Here is a 24696-nt window from a genome sequence, read left to right on the forward strand (position 1 = left end):
GGGGAAGGATGTCTGTCAACAGCTGGGATTGGTGAAGATGCAGATGTTTGTTACTTGTAGCAATGTGAATGGTGAAAAGCCTCTGTTGGAATAAGCTTAATTGTAATAAGATTAATCTCCTAATCCAAATAGAACTCTTGGTAGTAATCCTAATCACGTTAGGAATCTAACAAAGGTCTCCTAATCATATTAGGGAAGCCACCAATCAAAACCTCGATTATGACGCTTGGCATCTAGGGTTTCGGTGGCTGCATCAATCATCCACATATGTCAGATCCTGAGTGAGATATTTCACTATAATGGGTAAGACCCTCTTTCCCCTAAAAGTTCTCCCTCCTCCCCTCAATATCCACAACACACCAGAGGAAACACCCCCACTGGCAGCTGGTGGTGGTAATTCAGTTGTGAGACAATGTCATCTCCCTACTCCCCTTAGTCCTTGCACCAAAAGAAAAAGAAAAAGAAAAATTGGCATTAGAGCTAATTTCAGAAACTTTAAGTTTCAAAGTATTTGACAAGATTTTTTTTTTCATCACACAACCGAATCATCAATTTTACAGTATGTAAATGTTACATCTCAAACATTGCTTATAATTTCTCTAACATCCACAAATGTTGTGCCAGACATGCACTCATGTACACCGTCAAATATCGCATGGTCATTATGTGGCTTACTTAAACCTAATACGATGCTTTAAAATGTTCCAACTTCAAAGATTCTTTCCGACCCTTATATTTTACTTGGATTTTTTTTCCTTTGCACTTGCTTTACAAGCATACACCCAATTAAATGCATGAATGAGCAGCCCTCAGTCTGACTTACCATTAACATCCTATTAGCATAAACTAAATAATATACGAAGGAAAGAAGACAGAGAACAGTTTTCCATAATCAAAGCATCAGACATCCCAAAAGTCATACTCATGACTCCTTTCACTCTTGAATATGAACCTTAGTCAATAAAGCCCCAACCAATCCTAGAACAAGTCTGGGGGATGAGTTGTGGGTAACCAGTTCAACAGATTTAGTCAAATGGGGAGACTACCATGACAACATTTATGAGTCTCAGAAAAACCTGTAATAGCTCAATTGGCCAGTTCAAAAAATAAGATCAAGTTGTCAGACAAAACCATGCGTCAGAAACCAGTATTTTGGCTCATTTTTACAAATATTGGTTCCAAATGACCCAATAAACCAATCTGTTAAAGAAGCCAGTCAACTAGTAGAGCTGGGTCCGCTAAGTCAAGACTATGACTAGTACTTGGAATGTTCTACTTGGGAGCCACTTACAAAGTAGAATGGAATGCAACACTAAACGTTTTTAATGAAGACAACAGTAGTACTATTGATTAAAAAGGAAACGCCTACCCAATCCTTAACCTATTAGGTAACTTAAACTGACTAAGTAACAGAAATAGACTCAATACAGAGTCCTAATCCAGCCCCACTAAACACTTAAAAAAAAACTACTAAAATCACTTAAATTGAATTGGTTGAACCGGTTCAATTTATAAACAAAACACCAAAATAAAACTATGGAACTAAAACAACTAATCCCGCATGCAACCTAATTACCCATATTTTAGGCCCACAAAAGTGGCCTATTACATAGAAAACTCATGGGATCAAAGGCCCAACATTATATACCCCAACTTAAGGCTTATTTCCAATAAAATAAACCCTCTAGGTAACTTATCTGCATCATCAAGACTATGACTAGTACTCGAAATGTTCTACTTTGGAGCCATTTACAATATAGCCATCTCACTGTTGCCAGATTTGATGTGTTGCTCTATCCAGGACCATTGTCCACCGATCATAGATATAAAGAATTGATGAATGTCAAAGAAACTGAATATCAAATGTACATTGTTGAAAATAAGTCTGACAGAATCATGGGAAGAAAGAGCAAAGAGCTAATTAATTTCCAGAGATTAGCATAGTTATATGTACCTTGAATGATAAAATAACCCCAGGTTCCAGAACTGCCCCTGACTTAATTACCACTCCATCACAAACGATTGCATGCCTTAGTTTACAATCATCCTCAATCGTGACATTGTTCCAAATATAGGAACCTTCAATTGAAACATTTGATCCAATAGTGCAACCTTCGCCAATTACTGAATTGGAGAGTTTAGAGTTGTCCCCGATTTTAGTGCCCTTTCCAACCAATGTAAAAGGACCAATTTGTGCAGAACGTGATTGTGATATCTCTGAAAAATATAAGTTTATCAAACCCCAGTTAACATGAAATGTTAAAAAGAAATGAAACCAACAACGTAATGAAAAACTATATAGAAATTTTATATAAAAGCATGCTTGTAATCATGAAAGTAGATGATAATGAAACATAACCTAACATGAAATGTTCAACAGACAACAAAATCAAATAAATGACAGTCCCAACCTTATCAACACATCAATAGCAATAACTACCTGGCCTATGTTGAATTTCAATCCTAAACTCTTGTTTTATGGAGTTGATTCCTGATGGCATCTCGTAGGCTGACTGGAAGGAAAAGAAAAGACGTGTTTTTTATGTCAATGTTTGTAATTGGGCTCATATGATATCTGTAATGAGAAGACTTGTCATTAAGTAACCTGAAGCTATAAAGGAATTTCATGATGTGGAAGGTTCTACAGGGGGCTTTCAACGTCTACAAATCATTCCAGCAAGATCTTCGTGAGAAGTAAGTCCATTTTGGTAGATATGTATGGCAGACAACCTGATCTTGAACTTAAGACTATGTGTGCTATATCTAGCAATCTTGGACAGTTATTTTGAATCTTTTGATGAGCTGTCATGCAACGCTCTCCATAAAAATATACAGCTGTAACTGTACAGTTCTCCTCTTTTTATTAAATAAAGTTTCCTTTCCCCATAAAAGGGGAGAAAAGAAAAAAGTCTCAATCCATCAATTGATGGAGATCTTAATCCATATCAACATTCAACATTTCAACCATTATAAATTACTAGAGCTGGAATTGGAATATATTCTTATTGAGTAAGACGTAGGAAAATTGGGCAGGTTCCATGTTGAATTAAAAAACTCAACTCTTGCTCTGCCGTGATGCAAGTTGAAAATGGATTAAGGCTCTAACTGCATTACAAAATTACACTGGTTAAATTAACGTGCTTATTATCATACATTGGGCAAAATAAAACACAAGTAACCATATCTTCCCTTACTACCTTGACCCACATTCTTCTCAGCCTCCACCTTGCCCTTGAATCGCAAATCCGAGACACAAAACATAGGGTTTAAACTAGGCTGAAATTATTCAACTGGTACCAACCCAGAACTTGACACAATAGGGATTAGCCAACCAAATTCCTCTGCAAAGGAACGGGTCGGCATGTTGGGTCAAGAATAGTCACCTTAGGTGTAAGAACTTTTTATATTCGGATAAAGAAGTTTCTCACAAAACCACATAGTGAACAAAAGAAAATTTTATCCCAAAGAGCCTCAAATCTTTTTGGCATTTGGACATAAAATCCAAATATGGACAAGATAAAAATGCATGGGGACACTTTGATTGCTAATGGCCACACTTAGGTTTTCTTCAAAAATAATTATTATAAGGGTGGGATATTGTTAGAAGAATATTGTAAGGGTAGAATAGTCAATGTAATGGGAATAAGCAAATATGTGCATGTTATGCTGTATAAGGGCATTGATTTAATTTCTCCATTTAAGTCAATGTTAGTGAATATAGGGGAGAGGGATCGATAGTCCTCTCCCAACTCTAACTGCAACCTCTCTTCTTCCTCTTTTTCTTCTTCTTCATCATTTCTCTCCTCTCCTTATCTCTTCTCTCCTTACCTTCCATTGTTATTACACTACTTACAGGTATCGGACTGATATGACATAGGCAAGAAAGAGAGGAGGCAGAATCTAGGAGGATACATGGTGGCAAAGAATGCCTTCTATGAACTTGTTCCCCAGACTATTCGTTATCCTCGCCCATAATCAATCTTGTGGTTTCTTGTATTAAGTTTCAGGGTGACATTAGCTGGGATCTCTTTTTTAGGAGGGGTTTTAAAGGGGTTGAATTGGGAATGGCCTAAAATTTAATTGAATTGCTTCAAAAAAGGTGTTATGAATCTTTATTTAATGAACTGTAGAATATTCCCTATCCTGATGACTTGGAAAATCCAAGATGCCCTTTCCTAATAAGGTGCTTTGGAAGTCCAAAGTACCTCCACAATGCACAACATCAGCCAGGAAATAGGTCATAAATGAGTGCTAACAGGTGATTTGCATCAAAAGAAATGGTCAAGGTGACTTCTTTCACCTAATGTCTATTTGATGGGCAAAGAGGATGGTGAATCAGTTGACCATTTGTTTTTTGTTTTGTCCCTTTGCAAGAGTTTGGTGCCATTTATCGATTATCTTCCAGATGACTTGAGCATTCTCTAAGGATGTTATGGAACTCAGTTGGTTTTTGCATGCAGCTCCAATTATCCAGGGGGGAACGATTGAAAGAGTTTTTTGTGTTCTATTATGATTCTTATAAGAGGAAAGAAATGCCAAATTGTATGACAATCAATCAAGTGACGATTAAGTGCTAACTAATAAAATCATATCTAAGATGAAATGCATTCGCTCGGTCCTCCAATCTTCCTACATCTATTGGAGTGGCATCTTCGGCCTTCCTAAAGCCACCATCAAAGCTATGGAATCCCTCTTCTGTGCCTTCCTCTGGAAAGGAAAGGAAACCCCCCACTTCCTCCACCCCACTAGTTGGAAATCCATTTGCTGTCCCAAATCTAAAGGAGGGCTTGGAATCCTTCGTATCCGTGACTCTAACACTGCGGGTATTTTGAAGTTGATTTGGAAAATCTCTTCCAAGCATGATTCCATTTGGGTTAATTGGGTCTACTCCCACCTCCTCAAAAAGGATTCCATCTGGACTACCTCCATCCCATCCGACTCCTCCTGGGTCTGGCGCAAGATCCTCCTTCTCCGCCCTCTGGCCTTTACTCCTCCTCTGTCTCTGATGGATCCTCAATCTCCCTCTGGCACCCTAATGGTGTCCTCTTTAACGTCCTTGGTGCAATAGCGATCTACACCTCCGGCATTCCCAAATCCGCCCCTCTCTGTCATCATTGCCCATGGCAGTATGGCACTTGGACCCCCCCTCCCCCTTCCCCCCCACCTTCTCCTATTTCTGGAACTCCCTCCCCCCCATCCCCACCCCCCCTCCCCTACCCAAGCGGACAAGACCATCTGGCTTCCCACCACTAATGGTCTCTTCTCTTTCAGCTCAACCTGGAACCTAGCCAGAACCCCTGCCCCTAATGTCATTTGGCACAAACTCATCTGGTTCAAAGGCCACATCCCTAGACACAGCTTCCTTGCCTGGAAAACCCTCAGACATTGCCTTCCCACCCAAGCTTTCCTTCTTCACCGGAGAATCCCTGTCTCCCCCTCTTGCATCTTTTGCTGGACCGGCCATGAAGACATTGACCACCTATTTTTTGACTGCCCCTTCTCTTCTACCATCTGGAAAAAAGCCCTTTCTTTCATTTGGCCTCGCAACAGGAGACCCCTCCCCTTTGCTAGAGAGTGGCTATGGCTGGATATGAGTTTTCCTGGGCAATCCTTGTGCGATACGATTGGCAAGCTTGTCTTTAGCGCGACCCTTTACCACATTTGGATGGAAAGGAACCTCAGGAGATGGACCTCCAATTCTCGTTCGTTCGACTTGATTTGGAAAGCCATCTTTTTTGACGTCTCCACCAAGCTTGGTGTTTTGCCTTTGAAGGTCATTCCGGACACCCCAAGGAACAGGCATATTGTTGTATCCTGGGGTTTAGATAGCTCCTTATTGAGAACCCATTAGTTGGTTCGTGCCCCCCCCCCCCCCTTCTCCTTTTGTATATTCCCCCCGCCCCCTTCTTTCCTTCTCTCTTTGGTAATACATTTTTTATTCACCAAAAAAATATATATATTATATCTAAGATGACCCACAGGTAAAAATTTATTAAGAGGCATACCGGATGTGTTTATGTATAGAGTTCAGATCTCTTTGATTTCTTCTACAGCAGTGAGAATGGATGTGGTTTTTTTCTGGCAACCTTTGGGGCATTAGTGGAGTATTTAAAGGTCAGGATGAGAAATTGTTGGTGATTATTCAGGTCAAATTGAGGAAGGAAACTCACTAGAGTAAAAGTGTTCTCTCTTCTACTAGGGCAACTTTCCTTGGAGAGGGGATATGATCACGTATTCTGGAAGGGATTTCAGCCAATGCTGTTAATTGGATGAGGTGTGATGATTCAGGGCCAAGGAGATTTTAACATAAGATTGAATTCATTTGAACTCTTGTAACCCAGCAAAATTGCTCAGTGACTCAGTCACTTGGATGCCAAGATTGGTGGTTCAAGAAACTGATGATTCGGCTACATAATGGGTGGTTAGATGGTTACACCTATATCGTGTTTTCAGAATAGCCACCTGCTGCAGATTGTAACATTATCAGCATTAATGTTTGATAGTCACCATTCCCCTATTCTTTGGGTATATCACTACTCTTCATATCAATAAATAAATTGGCACTCAATTAAAAATAAATGTAATATACTTCGTGATAAACAGTGCATCAATTCGGTTTAAGTTAATTACATCAACGGAAAATTCGATTGAGAATGCTCAAAGAATAATGATATCTGGTCATGTTTCATGGATACAATTTTATGCTTCACCAATGAACACTAATCTACAATTTTCTGGTTAGAAAAGTCAGCTGGAAAAGCATTTTGAGTAAATTTGGTCAGCATGGCACCATTTACTAAAATTAACATTCAAAAGTATAAGTATAAATATGGAAATAAAGAAACAGAAGGTTAGTAAGAAGAGATGGCCAAGCTTTTCACTCCAACCTTTCATATCCACCTCTTAGCTCTGCTTTTGATCTCAGCAGCACAGATGATGGTGCACAAGGTGAATGCCGATCGTATGTGTTACCAGATTTTGGGAGATTGTGACAGTAAGTGTGATGCAAGATGCAAGGCAGCCTTCAGACCTGGGGCACCGAGTAAATGTTTGTCACCCCCTTCACAAAAACCCATCTGTATTTGTGGGTACCCTTGTCCATCCCCTACTACAGTCTTTTAACTAGCTGAATATGTAATTCCAACTCATTCCAACTTTGGATTAAGATATTAATAAAGGGATTTTTTTATTGGAAAAAAAAAAAACAAAAAAGAAACAGAAGGTTAGTTGAAGAGTAATCAAGATCTTCTCCATGAATTTGGGCAAACATTGGAACGTATTTGGTGGACTGGGCTTTAGCTGAAAAGGAATTTAGAGGTTGTGGGAAACTAGGGGTACTTTAGTCCCAGATACTATTGTGCTTGGATGCAATTTTCCATATGAGTTTAAGAATCTCAGCCATGTTGACTTCTTTGATTCTTTTTAACCCAAGTCCCCCTTCTGTTTTGGGCAGGCAAACTAAGGACCAGCTGATAGGGCGGAGGAATCCAGATGATTCAGTACCTTTCCAAAGATAGCCACACATGAGAGCTTCAATAGCCTTGATGATGGAATGGAGAAGAGCGAAGGTGCTGGACCAATAGATGTAGGAGGATTGCATGACTGAAGGGATCAGCTCAAGGTGGCCAGCATTGGAGAGAAGTTTTCCTTTCCAAAGCTGGAGCTTTTTGCGAAGGAGCTTGAGAATTGGGGTGCAGTGGTGAGCCCAGAGCCTGGCAGGGATAAGGGGGAGACCCAAGTATTTCACAGGAAGCTGCCCAAGAGGGAACCCAGTTTCTCTTGTAAAAGGAACTTATTTTGTTCCACAATACCAGCCACAAACAGAAGGAACTTTTGCAGGTTAATCTTGAGGCCGACATACTTTCAAAAAGAGATAGACAGCCCATAGTAGTCTCAATCGAGCCCAAGTCAGCTTTGGAAAATATCATGAGATCATCGGCAAAGGCAAGGTGGGTGATCTTGAGATGCTTGCATTTGGACATGGGGGAAATAAGCCGCTGAACAGTTTTGCATTGGATCTCTCTTGATAGCACTTCCAGAGCGAGGGTGAAGATGAAAGGGGACAAGGGGCAACCTTGCCTGACCCAACAGTAGAAGGGAAGAACCCAGCCGGGCTTCCGTTGACCAGCACCGAGAAATTAGGAGTAGAGATACAATGGTAAACCCAGTTAACAAATATTGGAGGGAACCCCATCATGTTCATGACCTTGATAATATAATCCCATTTAAGAGACTAAGAGAGTCGAAGGCTTTGTGCAAGCATAGTTCAAAATCTAGCGAAATCTCGATCGAGATTTCAAGAATTTCGACCCCCTCGAAACGAAATGACCCCTCGAATCAAAAAAATACTAAATTTCGATCGAAATTCTCAAGATTTCGAAAATCTCGAGAAAATGCTTTATATAAAATACCATGTTTCGATAGTCTCGGTCGAAATTTCGACCGAGACTGAGAAACAGAGCATTTTTCCTCTTTTGCTTGGTTTTTTAAGGTTTTTGCTTATTTCTTCTTCAATCTTCCACTTCCCACTTGAATCCTTGCCACATCTACGCCGGAATCACTTGGAGAACAAACTTCTTAGCACATCTGTGAAGCCTTTCCACTATTTCAGGTAAAACCATATTCTCAAAATTGATTTTTTTTAGGGAAATGCTTGATCAACATGTTTGTTTGTGATGAAATAAATATATGTTAGACACCGGAAGCCGATCTACGACTTCACGGTGTCGAAATTTTTTTTTGGTATATATATTATTTATTTATTTTTCTACTTAAAAAATTGGATTTATTTACAACAAAAATCAAAAAATAATAGGGGTTATGTATATTGTATGGTGATGAATTAAATATATGTTAGACACCATTGGCCGATCTATGGCCTCATGGTGTCAAAAATATTTTTCTGCCAATAATTAATTATTTTAATTTTTGAAAATTATAAAAAAATATTAAAAAAATTCAAAAAAATAGCAAAAAATAAGAAATAATATGAGGTTTTTGTTTTAAAATTACTGAAAAATATAAAAGTAAATTGTACATACTTCTTATTTGCTGCCCATTTACATATCTTTTCGATTTTGTTGTGCTAGGCCAATATTTATTTGAAAAATATTTTTAAAAATTGTTTTTAAATATGAGAAAAATATGAGGGTTAGGGGAAAAATACTAAATAGTTATATACTTATATACTTGTGTTAGTGCTCTTAAATCTTAATTCTTAAACATTTAAAATTTTAAACTAAAAGAATTGATGTGCTTCAGTGATTAATGAATTGTCTTTTATTCATGCAACAGTAAACTAGTCTGATTATGACGAACCATGATAAACGACAGAGCCAGAGGCAAGAGGGGCAGAGGCAGCCGGCCCAGACCCAGGAGGAGGGGAGCACACCCAGGCGCACTAGGGGTGACATTGCATGGTTGCATGGCACTCCAATTGATGGGGATAAAAGAAAATCCCAATGCAACTATTGTCACATGCAGTTTTTGGGAGGTAGTGCCACTAAACTCAAACAACATCTAGCTGGGAATTCTCCTGAAGTGGTCGCATGTCATATGGTCCCTGTGGAGGTATCTAGGGCTGCCATTGATTACATGAAGGGAGGGAGTAAGAGGAAGGCTCAGAGGGAGAAGGCAAAAGTAGATCTTGAGGAAGCAGTGAGGTGTACAGCAGGAGGCCAATCAAGCCATCGTGATGATGATGATGATGGCAGTGATGATGTCTATGTTCCTGATGATATAGAGACTGAGCAAGAGGCTAGGGATTGGAGACAAGCACAAATGATGAGCAGAGCCAGTTATCATGAGGATCAGGAGAGAGTCGAGAGACAGAGAGTAGGTGGTAGTAGAGGAGCTAGTACCTCTAGAGCTGGTGCTAATGGTAGTGGAGGAGCAGGTACAAGTGGAGGAGGTGGGTTGCCTAATCCCTTTAGGAGATCACAGAGTACGAGGGCAGCTCCCCCTCCGCCTCCACCACCACAAGATGACCCAGCACTTCACCAAGCACCTGGTGTTTATAGAAAGAAAGGCAACAAACAACCAAAAATCAAGGGAGCATGGAAAAATCTGAAGGGGATGGTGAAGGAATCTATAGCTAAGTGGATGTTATACCATACCATCCCAGCAAACACAGCCCAAGGCCCCTTTTATCAGACTATGATAGATTCCATTGCTGAGGCTGGCCCAGGGTATAAGGGGCCCACCCCATATGAGATTATGAATGTGTATTTGCCCCAACAGAAGAGAGAGCTTGAAGACTACATCAATGAAATGAGGGGGCTGTGGGAGAATTATGGGGTGACCATAATGTGTGATGGTTGGACTGGTCCTGCAAGAAAGTCCATCATCAACTTTATGGTGTATTGTGATGGGAGGACAATCTTTCTGAAGTCTGTTGATGCATCCAAGGAGAAAAATGATGCAAAGTATATCTACAAATCGCTGAAGGAAGTGGTAGAAGATGTAGGAGTGGGGAACGTTGTCCAAATTGTAACGGACAACGGAAGCAACTACAAGAGTGTCGGTGAGAGGTTGATGCAAAACAATAAGTACCGGTTGTTTTGGACTCCATGTGCTGCCCATTGTATAGACCTCATGTTGAAGGACATGGGAAAGATCAAATTGGTACAACATGTCGTGGAAAAGGCAAGGCAAATGACCAACTTTGTCTACAACCATGGGTTTGCACTAAACCTCTTGAGGGAGAAGTGTGGGGGTGACTTAGTGAGGCCAGGCATAACTAGATTCCCCACCAACTACATTGCACTCAAGAGTATAGAAACCAAGAAGTCTGGACTGAGATCAATGTTTGCTTCTGAAGACTGGTTCAACTGGAATGGGTCCAATACCCATGGTGGTAGGGAAGCACAAGCTACAATTTCATCAGATGACTTTTGGTCTAAGTTGCATAAAGTGGTACAACTTCTGGACCCAGTGGTCAAGGTTTTGCATATAGTTGATTCTGCTATCAAGGGACCAACCATGCCACATCTATATGCTGCCATAGACTTGATGAATGAAGGTGTTTACAATGCAAATTCACGAGGTAGCAAACACTTCCTCAAAATTATCAAGGAGCGCTGGGAAAATCAACTTATGCATCCACTGCATAAGGTTGGTGAGTATACACTCTTTGTTTTTTATGCAATTACATCTTTTAAAGTTAATTTGAAGGATATATTATTAACTAGTCAATATGTAATGTCAATTTCAGCATATTATTTGAACCCCAAGTACCAATACAGTCATAGGGTTGGGTTGAATAATAGTCTTATTGACGCAGTCAAAGAAGTAGTTGCCAAGTTGGAGCCGAATAGTAAATTACAGGCAATATGCAACAATGAGGTGAGTCTTATAAGTTATAATTCATTTGGAATTATTCAATTCAATACTAAATAGTAACGAGTCATTACTAATTTTAAATATTTTCCAAATGATTATAGTTGAAGACTTTTAGGGATGCATTGGGAAGTTTTGGAACCGAAGCTGCACAGCAAGGCCGGACACACGGTGATGCCGGTACTCATTAGTCATTACTTCATTAGTCATTACTCAATTCAATATCTTATTCTTTTGAAATGAAGGTGACACGTGTCTTTTGTTGTAATGCAGCTGAATGGTGGGTGTTGTATGGGGGTTCGGCAAACAATTTAAGAACAATAGCAATCAAGGTTCTCTCCCAGACATGTTCAACATCTGGCTGTGAACGGAATTGGAGTACATTTTCTCTCATCCACTCCAAGAGGAGAAATAGATTGGGTTCTGAACATCTCTCTGACTTAGTGTATGTGCATTATAATTTGAGGTTGAAGATGCAACACATACACATGGGACAAGAGGGTATCAGGGAAAATATCGATCTCGCCGACATTTTCCAGGTGGAGTCAGATGATGAAGATCCTATTGTTGATTGGGTGAGGGATAGAGGTGAGCCAGTGTTAGATCAGCCTGGAGGTAGACCTGACCCCATGATAGCTAAACACATAGAAGCTGATGTGGATGACTTCATGGCTGCAGAGGGTGAGGTACATGCACGGGACGCGTCACCCATACCGTTCCAGTCTACTGGTGGTGTTGATGAGGAGGATGAAGATTGGTCTATGTCATCTGGTGGAGATGGTGGTGGTGGAGATGGTGATGGTGGAGATGGTGGTGGTGGTCCTGGTGGAGATGGTGATGATGGAGGTGATGATGAAGGTAATGATGGACGTGATGATGATGGTGATGGTGGTCAAGCATATGAGGGAACTCGAGTCCCGTTTGTGGTACAAGAGCAGCAAGAGGCAATCTGTGCCCCCACCGGCCCCACACCAGCCACAGAGCCCACATCGTCCACCTCGACCTACTCGAGAAAGCAGTGTGGCCAGTCCCGTCCTGGTGGTGGTGGTAGTGGTACTAGTAGGCAGGCTGAGCTTATGGACATTGATGCCTTATCTGGCTCTGTTGGTGGACTGAGTATTGGCGATAGAGGCAGTAGATCGAGTGGGCATTTCCGTGCCCCATCTTTTCATGTAGACAGCAGTCCATCTCCAGCACAATCAGAGCATGGTTCATCTCATTCACATCTATGTGGCGAAGGGCATTCTGGGTAGTACCCTTAGGGGCAGCAGCCTATATCTTCTCCATCCATTCCCAGTTTTGAGTATGACTCCCACTCACAAGGATATAGTGGATCGTCTTTTGTGCATGACTTCTTTTCCTACACTGGCTACCCAACCCACCAGCCGCAGCCGTACAACCCGTACATGCTCCCAGAGCCGTCATATGACTCATATCATAGTGGATCAGTGGGTAGTACTTCTTCACAGTTTGGTGACCTATATCCTAGGATAGGTTACCTTCAGCATGTTGATGATGCAGTTTACATGGCCACTGTGGATGACTACACTCGCTTCTTCTCCCAGACTATGACGTGGCATGCATTTGTCCTACAGTCGGAGAGCAATACACGTCGGCTCCAGCGGACCATGAGTGGGGTTGATCCTGGACGGCGGAGTAGTTATTATTAGCAAATTTGTAAACATTTGAGATGAATGATGACTAGTTGACTACTTGACTTGTAGCCTTGTAGGGGACAATTGGGGATATTGACATATTGTGATTTGGAATGTTTGATATCATCTTCTTAAATCTTAACTCTTAAGTTGTTATTTATTAACTTGTTATTGACTTGATGTCTTATGTACTTAATATTATGATTTATGACTTAACTTATGAGTCATTATGTTTCCAACTTAGTTCCAAGTCAATTTACTTGTTTAATGTACAATGTGTATGTGTAAATGTGTAATTAACTAAGTTATACACTTATACATTAGGGTTCGACCGTACGTTGCCAATCAGTGGTGCACATCCAAAACACCATTTTGGGTGACTATTTTTGCAATTTGAACATTTAAATGTGTTTATATAGCCTAAAATAGGGTTTCCATGAAGTTTCAGGCCTTAACTTGGCCTAAAACCCACCGAAATGACCTATCGAAACATACCAGAAAAAATCCAATATTTCGGTCAGCTCGAAATACCGAAACGAAACGAGTTCTCGAACTATGTGTGCAAGTCAATCTTCAAAAGGGTAGCAGAGGGGTGATTCTTGCGATCAAATCCACGAACAAGCTCATTACAGGGAAGAATGTTGTCTGAGATGCTTCTACCGGCAATAAAAGCTGATTGATTGGAGCTGACAAGAGAATCAATGACCAGGTTGATCCTGTTAGCAAGAACCTTGGCATAAACTTGTAGAGCAAGTTGCATAAGGCAATGGGCCTAAAATCAGACATTGTGGAGGCCCCTTCTTTTTTAGGGATGAGACAGAGGAAAGTCTGATTGATGCCTTTGACTTGGAAAGGGTTAAAGAAGAAGCTCTGAACAGTTTTGACAGGATCGCCTTTTATAATGTCCCAACAGGAGGAAAAGAAGCCCATGCTGAACCCATCTGGACCCGGAGCTTTGTTTTCCTTGTGAGAACGGACAGCAGCCACAATCTCTTCTTCTAATGGAATCTTTCGAAGAGCATCTAAGCAGGAGGAATCAATAAATTTGTTGAGAAGACCATTAGGGATGGGAGCAGCAGGAGTTCGGGATTGGGGCCAAAATTGCTGCTTGAAGAACCTGACTGCCTCAGATTTAATGCCTTCAACTGAGTTAATGAGACTACCATCGGGGGTGCTGAGCTGCATAATAGCATTGGCATTGTGCCAAGCTTTTAAGGATCTGTGGAAGTACGCAGTGTTGGAATCTCCAAGGTTCAGCCATTTCTCACGGGCTTTCTGCCTAAGGAAGCTTTCTTCTTGAGCAATGAGGGAGGAGACGAGAAAAGCTGTTTGCTTCTCTTCTTCAGCAAGGGCAATATTGAGAGGGTCCGATTGAAGTCTGATTTGGATGCCCGAAAGGTTTGACCTGCAATCAGAAACCACACAGGATACATTGCCAAAATGATCTTTATTACAGGCTTTCAGGGCCTCTTTGACATTCCTGATCTTTTTTGCAAAGGCTAGGAGAGGAGAGGAGAGGAGAAAGAGTGAACTGGCTTGTCCCAAGCAGACTGGACAAGAGGGAGGAAAGAGGTGTGGGATGTCCACATGTCAAAAAATTTAAAAGGTCTGGAGCCAAAAGATATATGAGGTTGGATGAGAACTGAAATGGAGCTGTGGTCGGAGATACCTTGGGTATGGAAGGTGGCATGCGAAGCAGAGAAAGCAGAAAGCCAAGATTCATTTACCATGAATCTGTCCAGTTTACAAGTGATCCTTGCAGACCCATTTCTCCGATTGTGCCAAGTGTAAGTCAGGCCAGTCCATCGAAGATCAGCTACACTGATGTCTTCCAAGCAGCCATTGAATGCATCAACAGCAAAAGTAGCAATCTCATCTTCCCCCTGTTTCTCAAGACTAGAGCGGACGACATTGAAGTCTCCCCCAATGCCCCAAGGGTTGGGACCCACTTGATCCACAAGAAGGCGAAGGTCACTCCAAAGAATAGTGCGCTCCGAGGCATGGTTAGAGGCGTAAATGGCTGTGAAGAAGCAGATGTGATTGCTAAGAAGGTCAAAGAATTGGAGGTGAAGGAATTGAAAGGAAGAGGCAAGGAGATTGACTTACAAAATGGTAGGATTCCAAAAAACAGAGGAGACCATTGTCGTGGTGATGGTAATTGGATAAGAAGGACCAGGAGGGGGCTAAAGAAGAAGCAATACGATGGGAATTGGGTTCTTTAACCCTGGTTTCAATGAGGCAGCAGAATGCAGATTTGAGAGACTTGATAAGAGATTTAACTTCCGATTGTTTGGCTGAAAAGTTCAGCCCACGGGAGTTCCAAAGGAAATGGATCATTGGAAAGGGTTGGGGGAAGGCAACAATGCCCTAGAGGGGCTGTGAGAGAGGAAGCGATGGATCGTTGCATGAGGTCTGGGCGATTTGTGGTACCTGTAATAGGAGTGCCGAACAGAGGAAATACTAAGCCCATTCGAGGTCAGGGGGGCGGGTGAGGAAGAAGAAGAGATATGGGTCGGGTTAAAAGGTGAAGGATCCGAGCCAGGTTGGGGAGAAGTTGGGTTAGCGACAGAGGAAAGCCCAGGCCCCTATAAAGGGGGGAGACCCAGAAAGGGAAATGAAAGCTGATGGTGCGTTTAAGTGGGAAGAGGGGGAAAGAGGGGTGCTGGGTCCCACAAGAGAGGAGGGAATAGATAGCAAGGGGGGCAAAGGGTTAGGGGCAGATGACAAGGGTGACACAATACCAGAAGTGGTAGTCGCGGCAGAGTGCAAGGGTACAGAGACCGACAGGGAAGAGAAGGCTTTCTCGCGCAATGATTCAGAGACCGACAGGGTGCCAATCGGGGGAGGCAGGGAAGAGGAAGCTTGCGGGAGAAAGGTTGCAGGGTTCAAGGAAGTAGGGGTGCAGACCAGAGAGGCAGAAAGGCAAGGAAGGGCAGATTGAGATGTCGCAAAAGTCAAAGATTCACCGCCAGAAGTCTGCAGCAGTTCAGGTTGGTTTGGACCGATGGCCAGAAGGTGGGGACGGACTGGTGGATCGATGGAGCAACTGATTGGAGAACCAGAGGCTGGAAGCAAACGGGAACCATGACGGCGACAATTACGACAACAAGCACGGCCACGTCTGGGGAAGCTAAGAGTAGCAGAAGATTCAAGTTGAAGGAGAGGTGGAGGAGGGTGTTTGAGGGGGTTATCTGACCCAAGAAAAGTCGAAGGATGAGAAGTAGGGAGGATAGGTGCAGAAGGGGTTTTGGCTGAGGAAGGAGTAACACACTTTGCCGAGTCATGGCCAAACACTTTGCAAACCAGGCATTGACAAGGCAGCCATTCATACGAGACCTTCTAGTAAAATGAAAAGCCCTTGTCATCAGTAACCAGTATGGAGCTTGGTGGAGTTTCCTCAGCAGATATTTCAACACAGATTCTAGCAACCGCAAGTCGGTCTTGCCTTTTGATTCTTCCATCAGAGTACAGTGGAGTTCCCACGACAGAGCCAACGATGTGGAGTCCTTCTTCCCCCCAAAAGTGTAAGGGCAAGCCAGAAAGGGTTATCCAAAGAGGAATGGTGTTGAGGTCGACTCTTTGAAGTTGCAGATGTCTGTCCCAATGGCGGAGAAAGATGGGTTTGCGTCCAACTTGCCAGGGACCACCTTCAAGAACACGCAGCTTGTCATCTTCATCGGAGAACTTGAAGATGAAGAAACCATTGTCTAAAAGGTAAGTGTACACCGAACCATTGAGTTTCCATTGTTTAGAAAGGGACTGCTTGACAATGGCACAGGGGAGTGACTGCCAACAGAGTGACCAACCAGAGCAGAGTGTCATTTTGAAGCTTCCTTGTCCAACAGATTGTCAGTGTAGAAGGCATGTTTAGTAGAGTCTGAAACCGTCGGAGGAACGAAGTGCAGTGAGAGGCCATCTCAAGAGGGAGGGGTTTGCTGAAAAAGAGAGTTCCAGGGCATACCTAAGGACGGGGAGATGGGAGGGACAGAGGAAGGGGATGTCATGGTGAGGGACACCTACCTACCGGCGCCGGCAGGAGCTGGAAGGAAGACGGAGCAGGGGGAAGCTTTAGGTCATCGGAGCTTCAGCTAGTTCTCACATATTCAACACTGCATCAGACCAAGGAAATCTTACTTCATGTCCACATGGTGCAGCTTGACTGCAGGTGATTTCCTCAGCCAGCTGTCCTCTTAAATTGTGTTTGGTACTTTAGTACTTTAGTTCTGGTTTTTTTGGGGTTTTCTGCTATTATTTATATCTTCAGTCCTAGTATGTCAGTCTGTAGCAAGTAAGGGGTTAGGAGTAATTTCATATACTCCTAACCAACTTACCTTTTATTAGTCAGGCTCTATATTATAAAATTAGAAGGCTGCCTGCGATAGAACTATTCTAATCTATCGCAGGCTGCTCTTCCCTTGCTTGCTGCATCTCTCTTCTTCTCTCTTCGTCTATTATTGGTTTGATCAGTCAGATTCCGGTTTGCAACAGAGGTGTTAGCAGATCATCACTTGACTGCGGCTGGTTTTGTTTACTTTAGAAATAATGAGTCTTTTCATTTTATAGCTTTTTACCATAAAAGTGCAAACGAAACATCGAGGTACAGCCACAAAATCGTCTCATTTCAGTTTGGATGTACTTATCAAACATATACTTTTGGAAATGAAAAAGGTAATTTTTTGTTGCCAAGGCTTTGTTTGCTTCCAAGTAAAAAATATGCAAAAAGAAAACTTTGAAGTAAAAATCCTAAATTTCTGTAATGACTTTAAAAGCAAAATTTCCTTTTACATGACTTGAATGTAAGCTAATCAAAAAATAAATAAATATACCCACCTACTTTGCTGAGTATAATTTTGAAAAACACCAAAAGTCCATGACAACTGGATAAATAATAAAAGCTATGTTTCATCCTTACCAGATGCTCTGTACATCCCCCGTCTTTCTAATTTAGTTGGCTGATTTCCAGAAAAATGAACATCTGGCACCAAAGGGTACGTCCACCTCTGGATTATATCCTTACTGATGGTGTCATAGCTTCTGAAATTGTCTACTCTAGCTGCATAGCTTGAGTTGATTTCATGAGTAAAGATTTTGTAACCCATTATCTGAAACAATGAACCAAAAACAGAACAAGATTTCCAAATAACATTAACAGGAAACGCATTCACAACGAAGCTAAAAAAAAAATATGCTAAGGATTATTAAGACTAGACAATAAAATTTGAGTTCTGTAAAATAAGGGGTAAAATAGGCATTTTAGAGAACACCAAAACATAAGAATACATATCTCTGTATATGTTTATGTATGAGTATCGAGAAAATGACTGACTACCCATTAAGACATTAACATCAAAAAACTGTATAATGCTTTTACAGGAAAACATACAAATTGCAACTGCTGGTTATGCAGCTGTATAAGCTTAGTAGTACATTGGGGATTAGCAACTCAAAAAAGCTCCAGAAAAGATTAAAAGCTTCAAGGCCAGTAGGCTTGTTCAAGCCAGTTACATCAAAGGCATAAAATTCTAATAGAATTCTTGAAATTTAGGGATTCTGTTAAGCATTGAAGAGTGACCAGAACAAATAGGGAAAGAGATAGAGAAGAAAAAGAAAGAAACTAATGTAGTCCTAGATAGACAAAGGATCTACTAGGAGCCAAGTAACCAGGACCTTTCAAACAGCTGGCCGATTGGACAGGTTTGAGGATTTAGGTCAAGTTTAGGGTTAGGTTTAGGGCAATGGGGGTAAGTCTTATATGGTAATGCTAGAAAGGTGTAGGGGAAGCTAACAATGAAGGTTTAATGACATTTGAGTGAAAATTTAAAAATTAGAAAATTAGGGTTTCGGGTTTTGGGTTTTGGGGAAGATGAGGGTGATGAATTTTAGGGATGAGCTTTAGGTCGAGTACTAGGGACAGTGAGGGTGATGCAGGTTCATCATAGAAATTGGCTTATTTCTTTAGAAATAGGCCTAGGGTTGGGTTACATACATGTTGGGCCTTTGATCCCATGAGTTTCTAATGTAATAGGCCACTTTTATAGGCCTAAAATATGGGTAAATAGGTTGCATACGGGATTAGCTCCCATATTTAGTTTTATTTCCATACTTAGCTTTTTATTTGGTGTTTTAAATTGAACCGGTTTTAAATTGAACCGGTTCAACCAATGGTTCAATTTAAGTGATTTTATTAGTTTTTCTTTTAGTTGTTTAGTTGGGTTGGATTAAGACTCTATTTTGAGTCTATTTCAGTTTCTTAGTCAGTTTAAGTTACCTAATAGGTTAGGGATAGGGTTAGGCCTTTCCTTTTTAGTGTCTAAATCTATTTTTGAGTCTTCTATATAAGTTTGTAAGGGAGGCCAGCATTGAATATGAATTTGATTAATAAAAAATATTGTTTTGCTGCTCTTTGCTGCTGCTGCTTCTCTCTTCAGAGATTGTCTTGTGTGTCATATCAAGACCCCCCCTTGTGAGTAATATCAAGGTTGAAGGACTGGAATCCCCAGTGACTCCTTGCATCTTGTAGATCGGGAGGTCCTCTCTCAGCTTTTCTTCAATCTGCTACTGTTGGAGATCAGTGTTAATTCAAGTAAGTAGTTTTATAATTCTGCAATTTCATTCTTCTTCTTAATCCTCCACTTAACCCTAATTCTGCCCTAATTAGCCTAAGCTGTCCCAATCGGCGAGCCTTGTTTGGTGATCCTATTACCCTGGTTCCTAGTGGGACTACTCTTACCTAGGACTACACTAGAGGGGATGGCTCGAGTATAATTTGAAAGAGTTTTGAAGGCTGGATTGGTCTAGGTAGGTTTTTTGGGTTTTGGGTTTTAGTGGAGGTTGAGGGGGATTAGGGTTTAAGTGTTAGGATGGATCTGAAATTAAGGTCGACTGGAGGGGATGGTCTAATGGAGCTGTGGTTAAAATTTGGACGAAATTGGATGGTGGGATTGGGCTGGACAGGATGTAGATGACCTAGGGTTTTGGTGGATCGATTGAGATAGATCATAGATGGGGTTTAGGTTAGAGGATTAGAAGAAGGTCAATTGCTGAAACAGTAAAATACTTACTGGAATTGCAGATCTTCAATGGCAGCAGCTTTGAAGAGAGAAAAGGGAGCCTCCCGATCTACAAGATGCAAGGAGTCGATTGGAGATCCACCAATCCCTTCACCTTGATAGAGTCCACAAGGCAGCAGCAACAAAGGCAGCAAAGCAGAAAGCTATTTTTGAAAATCTGAACTGTGGGGGAGACTCCCACGTTTAACTTTATTTATAATATGAAGGCCAATGGCCAAACACCTAATCAGCTTAGGAATTTGAATCCTAAAGCTGAAATCCTATTACAAAAAGACTTCACTCCCCTTCATAAATCGTGAAGGGGGTGGGACAACTTAATTAAAAGCTAATAACTTAAAATATTCCCTAACAACCAATACGATTAAATCCCCTAACAACCAATAGGATTAATCCTTTAACAACCAATAGAATTAGATCACTTAAATTGGACCATGGTCTGAACCGGTTCAATTTAAGTTTACAAAATTAGACTAAGTATGAAGAAAATAAACAAAGTATGGAAATAAAACTAAGGCTCCAACAATCGGCCCTACTCCAGGCTATTTCTTCTTCTTGTGGATGCTTGGAACTGCATCAAAGACACACATCCACACTAGTTTTGAGAAGATTAGGAATGAGGTAGAGGATGAATACTTAATTAGGGAAGATGAGAACAAAATAGTGAAAATATAGGAAGAGAGTGGAAAGACAAACTAGGAATTTATTAGGCAAGAAATCTGAACATAATCTGAACGAAATCCCTTTGTTTGCAATATAAACATAAACTATAAAAGAAGAGAGGGAGGGGGGAACTTTAATGCCTTCCTACGGCTTTCCACTTATCAAAACATGCAAAATTATAAAAGCACCCTAAAAGACCTCAAAAATACCATCATTATAAATAGCTTTGTCATTCACAACCTTAAAAAAATAAAAAAGTTAGAAGAAAGGACAAGAGGCTCCTGGGTCTTATTAATACATATCAAGGTTATTAAATTAAAAAACTTGACTTTATAATTGCTAACAGATTAAAGCAAAACGATAATTATGTGTATCGTGTACTAACATGCAGACACTTCTTTATGAAAGAACTTTAAAACAAACAAACCCTACATCATCAACAAGAAGTCCTTTGACAAAATGACGCCGAAGATGTTGATAGTCGAAATTGTCGGTGAAAAGACTAAGAACTTCCGCGGAGCAGATATCAATGTAGCAATCCTGTAAAAAGTATATTTAACCAGTCCTTAATAATTATTCAGTATCATTCAAACCATTGACATAAAAACCACAAGGTTGAAAAGAAAATAAAATCTATTATTGCAAATAATTAAACCAGTCAGAACTCAAGCCGTAACTGGGTCAATTCTACCCCATAATGCATTGATATGGGGCATTTTTTAGCAGGAATTTTTTTATTCAAGGTTCAGGAAGGATTTTCTATGTAACTTATTCATAAGAGAAGCAACAGTTACCAAAAAATTATTCAATGTGCTGCCAAAGAAAGTAATTCCATCTAATCACACAGTCATGATATCAATGCAGGTCAGGTTGGGATTTAGGATCTTCAATATATAGGGTAGAAGGAGCCGCCGCTTCGTGCATTGGTAAGCTTGGACAACCAGCACCAAGATGTGGGTTCGAGTTTCAGGGCAGATGGTTAGGACTTAGTACCAACCCCACTCTGCCTGTCCCAGGACCCAGCAAAAGCAGGACTTGGATGTTATTAATTTTCTCTTGAAATCAGTTCTGTGTTTCACTGCAGTTCTGGATAATTCTGGATTTCTGAAACCAATCGTCTAAGGCTTCTAGGAGCCCATCAGTAAGCCAATCCAACACCCAGGATGAATGACTTTCATTTTCTAGCATGGCAAGAACAGTCCTCAGAACATCTCAAGATCCAAAGGGCTATGTCCTCCATATGGTGTGTCTAGATGATACTTTGTGTTCATATGCAACTTTTTGGTTGTAATAGTGCATGTATCGTTTTCCTTTTTTATAAAATCTTTTTCTGCTTTGCCTATCCATAAAGGGGGGAGAGGAAAGGGAATAGTCCTCAAGATTAAAGCCCACTATAAGTGGAAGAAGCTTATCCATGTACCATTTTCTAGATTTCCCATGGACATATGGTCTCTGGATATTTTCTTACGACTTAAAATGCCCAGCTAACTATTTTGCCCTCTTGTAGTTCTCTATAGAATCTTCAATGCTAAGATCCCTCCAAACCCTCATTTTTCGAGATCCTACATCAATGCAATGAATTTTGGAACAAGTCCATTTGGAAATGTTGCCTTTTGTAAATTACACAAAATTTCTTCCTTTGGGAAAATTGTAAAACCTCAAAACACACACAATGGCTAAATTTTTATGAAAAGATGTACCTAATATTTATAAAAACAGGAAGGTATAAGGATCTTGTTAGGCCATGATTCTTGTTCGGCTTAGCTAGGTGGTTCCTTTGGCATTACACTAGGGCATTGGCATGTCTCTAATTTCTCATATTGTAATCTTTCCTTATTTTATATCATTGTCCCAAAAGGTTTTAAAATAATAAAATAAAAAAAAGTAGACATAAATCAGAAATAACATTTTTACATCACAAAATATAAAAACAGAGCATATCACATTATCTTCCCTATTCGTTTCCCACTGACAGTTGTATCAAGTATCAATAGTAAAAGAAAACAACTGATTTAAGGAACTAGTCACTATTCTTGAACATCAACATTCAGAAAAGGCATATGCATTTTCTTCAGGTGCCCATTAGTACACAGTTAAGAATGTGTTATTAACAGAACACAAACATAAAAGAAATAATTGCAAGTTAGTGCATATATAAATAGAGAAGGGAAAATACCTGTCTGTCATTGTGCAGAGAAACCGCAGGATTATCAACTAACATCATCTTATCCAGAGTAATGGTTCCCTTCAAGTGGTCTGCCTTATCCTCATAATACAGAAGCTGCTTTGTAACGGGATCAATTGCCATAAACAGCTCATCATTACCAAGTCGAGTTTGTTGAGTCAACGGAGAAGGCTTTGACTGTTTGATGACCATGGTCATTACAGAATTAGTATCTTTTTTCCTTCTTTCCTTATGTTCTTTAAGTGCCTGGGTAAGGGACATGTTGCTCACAGTATCCCCACTTATAAGTATGAAATCCCCATGTATCTTCAGAGGCAAAACAGGAGAGGGTCAGATAGTCACATAGAATACAGAAGGTTCTCTGAGTTTTAGAAGCATAATAAAAATCATTTTCTTGAAGTGTCTCCAACATTAAAAAGGTTTTAAGAAATCCATTCTTCTCAGAAGGCCCCTTCAATTCTTTGCCAAAGTTCCAAAATATGTCAAGAAATACATTTCAACCAAATGTACATTATGTTTGTATCTCCCAAGAAGAAATATGACATGTATGCATGCACTTTGAAAAGCTTATATATCATCATCCTCATCTAAACCTGCTGAGCCAACAGCCAGAAGGTTAAAATGAGATGATTGGTCATCTGACAGGCGTTATACCTGACCATGCAATGAATGGCTTGTTTTGCAAGCAGTGGCTAGTGGCCAGAGTAGTTAACAATAACATGCAGCTACCATCTAGGCAGGTAAAGATGCAGTTATAGAAAGGTTAGCACACCCTAAATGTGAATGTCTGTAAAAACAAAATGTATTCTATGCAAAGTGAAAGTAGGAAAACAGAACTGATACTTTTTAAATTTAGTGCATAACAAAACATATTGTAAGCAAAAGCCCAAAAATATGGTAAAGAGAGGTACACTCAAATGAATTAAAAGCCTAAAAGCATGAAGTATTAAACTACCCCTGGAGGATCAAATTGAAATCTTAAGAAACAAAATACTATGAGACATGCAACAGAAAATGATAGCATACCACATTCCGCTCATAAATCAACCGCAGCGCATCTCCAGCACTAATAGAATCATGGGACTCTATTGTTGTGACTGAAAAATTTGGTTGGTTAAGCCACTGTGAATTCTCCAAGTAACCAATCACTTGCTTGGAATGTGCACAACAGAAGACGTAAACTTCTTCCACCCCGGCAGACTCAAGCCATGCTAAGGAGTACTCAATCATGGGAACATTGACCAGTGGTAAGAGAACCTGCAACAATCAAAACACAAATCTGAGAATTAGCAACAAGTTTACATTTTTCAAATGTCAAATTCCAACCAATACATTGAACAGTTTCGAAAATCAACTTTTTATATATATTTATATATGTATGCATAATTAAATTCACACATAACTTTCTTTAGTTCGCTGATTTTGTTGGGGCCCTTCCCCTCTTTTGCTTGTCCTGGCGTTTTTGGTAGGGCTTTGTTTTTGGCTTGTGCTGGTTTGTTCCCTCTTCCCCCCCCCCCCCCTTTTCTCTTCTTTGGTAATGAAATTTTTAGTCATCCAATAAAAAAAAAAAACCAAATTCACACATAAAATTACAAGGCAGTATCATGGTTGCAGTGAAAAATAAATCAGTAATGGAACATACCTTAGGACGCTCAAGTGTAATTGGGCGGAACTTTTGAGCAAAGCTATCAGCCAAGAGGACAGCCTGCAATGGAATGTGGGCCAGCTCCTCGGCATCTTCTGTAACCCTAGCAGCCCCTTTCTTCTGTACCATTTTCTTCTGATGTGT

General features: G+C 40.5%; 1 protein-coding gene and 1 long non-coding RNA gene across 2 annotated transcripts in view; one reads left to right on the forward strand and one right to left on the reverse strand.

The window, feature by feature from the left end:
- Nucleotides 1-24696, reverse strand: part of LOC122667221 (translation initiation factor eIF-2B subunit epsilon) — an 87392-nt gene extending 62696 nt beyond the window's left edge. Inside the window, exons 1-6 of the mRNA XM_043863467.1 lie at nt 24550-24696; nt 23934-24164; nt 22899-23213; nt 21155-21262; nt 17905-18094; nt 1955-2217 (exon numbers count right to left, since the gene is read on the reverse strand). Coding sequence (XP_043719402.1) covers nt 1955-2217; nt 17905-18094; nt 21155-21262; nt 22899-23213; nt 23934-24164; nt 24550-24681 — 1239 coding nt within the window. The 5' untranslated portion in view covers nt 24682-24696. The remainder of the gene's footprint in view (nt 1-1954; nt 2218-17904; nt 18095-21154; nt 21263-22898; nt 23214-23933; nt 24165-24549) is intronic.
- LOC122667224 lies at nt 1077-1899 on the forward strand. Its single transcript, XR_006333777.1, has 2 exons — nt 1077-1223; nt 1711-1899. It is a non-coding gene; the product is annotated as an uncharacterized LOC122667224 (long non-coding RNA).

Source organism: Telopea speciosissima, chromosome 7 (genome assembly GCF_018873765.1).
Source record: "Telopea speciosissima isolate NSW1024214 ecotype Mountain lineage chromosome 7, Tspe_v1, whole genome shotgun sequence".
Taxonomy (NCBI): domain Eukaryota; kingdom Viridiplantae; phylum Streptophyta; class Magnoliopsida; order Proteales; family Proteaceae; genus Telopea; species Telopea speciosissima.